At 39.0% G+C, this 5,881-nt stretch overlaps 1 protein-coding gene across 1 annotated transcript in view; it reads left to right on the top strand.

The window, feature by feature from the left end:
- The window catches only part of dnah1 (dynein, axonemal, heavy chain 1), a 420,700-nt gene that overhangs the window by 334,389 nt on the left and 80,430 nt on the right, over positions 1 to 5,881 (top strand). The window contains exon 66 of the mRNA XM_043708503.1: positions 1,100 to 1,251. Coding sequence (XP_043564438.1) covers positions 1,100 to 1,251 — 152 coding nt within the window. The remainder of the gene's footprint in view (positions 1 to 1,099; positions 1,252 to 5,881) is intronic.

Here is a 5,881-nt window from a genome sequence, read left to right as displayed (position 1 = left end):
GCCCCTCCCCCAAGTCCCTCCTCCCTACCTTTTATCTTAGCCTGCTGGGCAGACTTTCCTCATTCCTGAAGAAGGGCTTATGCCCGAAACGTCGATTCTCCTGTTCCTTGGATGCTGCCTGACCTGCTGCTCTTTTCCAGCAACACATTTTCAGTTCTACATGGTGACAGATCTGCTTTCATGTGGTCATAGGCAGAGATTTAGTTGTAGATTTCCTGTCCACATTCTTGCTGAAGTTTGAAGTATCTAGACGATTCTGAAAATGAGAAATAAAAATTAATTAAAGAAAATTCAAAATTAGAGTCAAATAACATCCACCCATCAATAAATGTATTTATTATAACAAATATATTTATGTTTTTTTTATAAATATGAGTTGTAAAATTCTATATAAATCTTGTGGAGAAAGAGTTATAACGTTTTGTCAGTTTTAAATACTGCACACCCCACCTATTTATGGCAGGAAGTTATATGTTGCAAAAACTACCTAACGTCAATCAGTAAATGGTAGGATTAGCTCCTGGGCCTTTGCTTATAGGAGGGAGCACAATCAGTGTGGAAGGGGAGATTGTAAGCCCTGTTGTGAGACAGAGAGCATTCACATTCTTTTTGGCCCCACCAGAAAAGCTGTTATTTAGATTTACTGTCCCAAACAGTCTTGAGCTGTGTTTCCCTGAGAGAAACTCATTATTGCTTCATGCTCTAGCCACTCAATAAAAATTCTTACCAGGTCTCATATGCCATTGGGACTTGTCAATATATGTACAAGAAAGAGAACATGGTTGGCTTTGAATAGGTGTCCTTGTTGCTTTCCTAGGAAAGTAGAGGAAAATCAAAACTGGCGGCTTCAGTTTGGAGAACTTGAGCAATTTTGACTGCATACATGTTTCTCACCAGCTGTATGTAACTGCTTCCCTGTAAGTAAAATTTATCTACATGATCCTTAATTGCACAGAGCTAAAGAAAAATAAATATTCATGACCTTTAAAAAAGGCAGATAGAAAACAGGATAGAAAAATTTGCACATTAACATTGTCCTTAAACAATATTAGATTGAGTTGCTTGTGACTTATACACAACTGTTTATTTTGTCCCTCAGATACTGTGGAGAAACGGATCAAACTTATCAATAATTACTTCACCTACAGTCTATTTCTCAGCGTCTGCAGAAGCCTCTTTGAGAAGCATAAGCTGATGTTTGCTTTCCTGGTGTGCGTGAGAATCATGATGAATGATAACAAGATTGACATGGTCAGTAACATATGCATAAAGTTCTCTTGCCAAGTCATAGAAGTTTCAGCCAAATAGTTGGGTTTTTGATTCCCTGTTTATTTGCTTGTTCCACCATTGGTTCCCGATCACATATTTCAAGTGTAATCTTATTTCTAGAGTCTTATGATCTAATTTCCTATGAAGTTAATAAGAAATCTATTCTTGATCCCCTCCTGATTCTCATCAACATGCTGTCAGGTTTCACATGTGCATTGATGTCACCTTAGCAGACCTCATTTAATGTTTCCTCTCTTGCTCTGATTTGTCATAATGCTCATCACCATCGAGTATTTGATGAGCAGAAATTTTCTCAAACTAAGCACTAAAGCCACTTGACCTCACCACAAACTCCATTCCCCATCTGGTGACACTATTCCCCTCCTAGGTCACTGCATGAAGCTGAACCAAACTGTCCAATTTGACCGTGAGATGAACTTTCAATAATGTATCTCGAATGTAGCTGATTTGGACCACTGATCGACGTTTGTTTTAAACTGAATTTAAGATTCTCATCCTTGCTTTCAAATCTCTTCATGGTATCACAATACCCTATCTCTGAAATGTCATCCAGCCACGCAATTTTTTAAGACTTCTATGCTTCTCCTCGTACACAACTAATTTTAAGTACCTCACCATATTGGTTATCAAGAGCCAAAACTTTTGAACTCCCTCTCTCACCCTCTCTGCCTCACTTTCATTTCTTCCTATAAGACACTCCTTAAAACCTACCTTTTCAACCAAACTTTCACTTGTATGCCCAATTTCCAAATTAAACGGTGAAGAAACTCAACAGGGTTGCAAAGAGAAAGCAAAGTTGATGTTTTGAGTCCAGTTCAGAAGAAGGGTCAATGGACAGGTGCTGAAGGACCTGTTGAGTTTCTCCAGCAATTTCTGTTTTTGTTTCAAATTTCCAGCATCTACAGTTCTTTGTTTTATCTACTGAAATGGTTTGTTGTCTGATTTTGCTCAGTAATATTCCTGTGAAGATTTTTTTACTAACTTATTGAGATTTTTACTCATAAACTGTGGATCCTGAGTGTTGATCAGGATTTAAATCCCCTGTACTGTCCTTTAATATTTTAAATCACTGTGTTTAGCTAATCTAATATTTCTTTAAATAAGAACTTGAGAACTAGGAGCAAGAGTAGGCAATTATGACCCTTCAGCCTGCTTCACTATTAAATACAATTATGACTGATTTCAAATTGACCTGAAGTCCTCTTTTCCTAAGTACTCCCCATAACGTTTTAACCCATTACTAATTAAAAATCTGTATATCTCCTCCTTAAACTTATTCAGCGTCCCTGTCTCTTGGATAGTGAATTCCAAAGATTCACAACACTTTAAGAGAAATAATTCCTCTTCATCTGTTTTCAATCTACCACCCTGATGCTAAGACTGTGACCTTTCATTCTAGTTTATCCTACAAGTGAAAACATTTGTTCTATGTCTACTTTGTCAATCCCCTTTAACATCTTAGATACCTCAATTAGATAGCCTCTCAATCTTCTAATTTTAAGTCAGTATAGTCCGATATTGTTCAATCTCTTCTGATAAGACAAACCTTTCATAGAGAACCTTCTCTGAACTGCCTCCAATGTAATTACAACCTTCCTTAAGTAAGGGCACCAAAACTTAATTCCTGAAGAAGGGCTCCTGCCCGAAACACTGACTTTCCTGCTCCTCAGATGTCGCCTGACCTGCTGTGCTTTTCCAGCACCACTCTAATCTTGACTACCAAAACTGTAGCAGTACTGCAGATACAGTCTTACCAGTGCCTTATACAACAATATTTCACTACTTTTTTATTCTATTCCTTTAACATAAATGCTAAAATTCCATATGTCCTCCTTATTATCTGCTGCACCTGCATTCCAGTTTTCTGCAATTCATGTGTAAGGCCATCCAAATCCTCTGTACTGAAGTAGTCTGAAGTTTCTCTCAATTTAGATAATACATTGCCTTTTTATTCTTCCAACCAAAATTGAAAACCTCACATTTGCTCACGTTAAATTCCATCTACCTATGTTAGCCCATTCAGCTAACCTATCCATTTGTAAATTTCTTATTTCTTCATTACAACTTACTTTCCCACATATTTTAGTGTCATCCAAAAATATCGCTATTTCTAAACCTGCATTCAAGAGATTAATAAAGATTATAGATACTTGGGGCCCAAGGATCTAACCTTTTGGAACCCCACTAGTTACATCTTGCCAACCAGAAAAGTACACATTTATCCCAAATCTCTGTTTTTTGTTGGTTAGCCAATCCTCAACCAAACACTGCTCCTACAGTGCTACTTCTGGATCTCTCTACCTGTCTCACTTGTAGTCACACCCTCCTCTTCCTGGTCACTAATCGAATTTGAGGTATTTAATCTAAGGGGTGTGATTACCTCCTGAAACACAGGTAACTCTCCTTCTTCCTGATGTGTTCAGTATCTGAAATTCAGACTCCAGCACATCAACTCTGAGCCAAAGTTCTTCAAACAACCAACATTTGCAACAATTTCTTTACACTTTTTGACACTATCTTTAAATATTTTCACTTGTCTTTAATAATTCATTGTAGCAATGTACTTCTCATCCATAACATGATGCATGACAAACATTTAACTTTAAAGTCGCTCAGTATGCTTCCTGCATTAATCATCACCATGTTTGTACCTTGTTGCCAATTCCCTAACCAATGAAAAGAATACTTCACTAATTAACGAGTCAATTTGAACTGTGAAATTAGGACCTAGGCCAACATCTGAATATCATGTGCAACATTAGATGTTTTTCTGTTATTGGAGAACGTTAAACTAAATAATCCTGACTGTGCTAAGAATGACACCAGAAAAGAATGTAAGGTTATCAGCAATTGCAATGCAATTCATTTCCATATTCTCAAAGCTGCATTTATTCATATACAGGGCTCTGATATTTGTAGGCAGGAAGACTATATCACATAATGGATGTTTATTATTGCTTGTTAAATACCTTGTTAATACCACAACTTGCCTCATTAACATTCAGACTCCCAACTTAACAAACTCACCAAAGAAGCTAGACATCAGGAAAACTTGCCAAGGAAACCATTGTGAGCACTTGGTAGATTCAACTTGTCACTTGCTCTAACCAATCTCCATGTTGGACTCCAGGCACCAATATCTCAGAGTGTGCTCCACGGGTACCAACCACATTTACCCCAAGTCTACAGACATTAGCATCAGAAATATACAAACCTTTAAGAAACCGCACAACACATTTCCAATCTCCTTACTTATGACACTTACGCACTTCAATGCTGCATCATGACTGCAGTGTCAACTATCAGTGTAATCCTGCAGCATTAGGCTTCTGGGTAATCCAAGATGGAGGATAGGGAAAAAGTTGTGGCTGTAAGAACTGCTCCTTTTTTTGAGGAATTTTAGGTGTTGGAGGTGATTTCCTCGAATCCCAGGAGCAGCAATTACTGTTTTATATGCTGTTGCATTGTTTTGGAACTTTAGAGGAAAAAAGTCAAAACAATGGCACATTTAAAAGGGAAAAAAACAGACAAAGACAGTGAGCACATGGTCAGCGAGAGAGAGAGAGAGAGAGAGAAAGAAATCTACACTGCTAATTGACATAGCAGTGAATCTGTACAGTTACTGCCTTTGCTGTTTGAATTCATGTATCTCTGGACATCAGTGTGTGTCTAGGAAAAATAGCAAAATTCACAACAGATCTTGGAGGAACCTGTATGGGAGAGCTCACAATAAAGGAACAGATAAGTGCATAACTCTTATAGAACATAGAACATAGAAAAATACAGCACAGTACAGGCCCTTTGGCCCTCGATGTTGCGCTGATCCAAGCCCACCTAACCTACACTAGCCCACTATCCTCCATATGCCTATCCAATGCCCGTTTAAATGCCCATAAAGAGGGAGAGCCCACCACTGCTACTGGCAGGGCATTCCATGAACTCACGACTCGCTGAGTAAAGAATCTACCCCTAACATCTTTCCTATACCTACCACCCCTTAATTTAAAGCTATGCCCCCTTGTAATAGCTGACTCCATACGTGGAAAAAGGTTCTCACTGTCGACCCTATCTAAACCCCTAATCATCTTGTACACCTCTATCAAGTCACCCCTAAACCTTCTTTACACCATTGAAAACAACCCCAAGTGCCTCAGCCCTGCCTCATACGATCTCTCTACCATACCAGGCAACATCCTGGTAAACCACCTCTGCACCCGTTCCAGTGCCTCCACATCCTTCCTATAGTATGGCGACCAAAACTGCACACAATACTCCAGATGCGGACGCACCAGAGTCTTATACAACTGAAACATGACCTCAGTACTCCGGAACTCAATTCCTCTACCAATAAAAGCCAGTACGCCATATGCCTTCCTCACCGCACTATTTACCTGGGTGGCAACTTTCAGAGATCTGTGTACATGGACACCAAGATCCCTCTGCTCATCCACACTACCAAGTACCCGACCATTAGCCCAGTACCCCATCTTTCTGTGACTCATACCAAAGTGAATCACCTCACACTTAGCTACATTGAATTACATTTGCCACCTTTCTGCCCAGCTCTGCAGCCTCTCTATATCCTGCTGTA

This window comes from Chiloscyllium plagiosum, chromosome 18 (genome assembly GCF_004010195.1).
Source record: "Chiloscyllium plagiosum isolate BGI_BamShark_2017 chromosome 18, ASM401019v2, whole genome shotgun sequence".
Classification (NCBI taxonomy): Eukaryota; Metazoa; Chordata; class Chondrichthyes; order Orectolobiformes; family Hemiscylliidae; genus Chiloscyllium; species Chiloscyllium plagiosum.
Note: the sequence above shows the minus strand (reverse complement) of the source record. Positions and strands in the feature narration are given on the sequence as shown.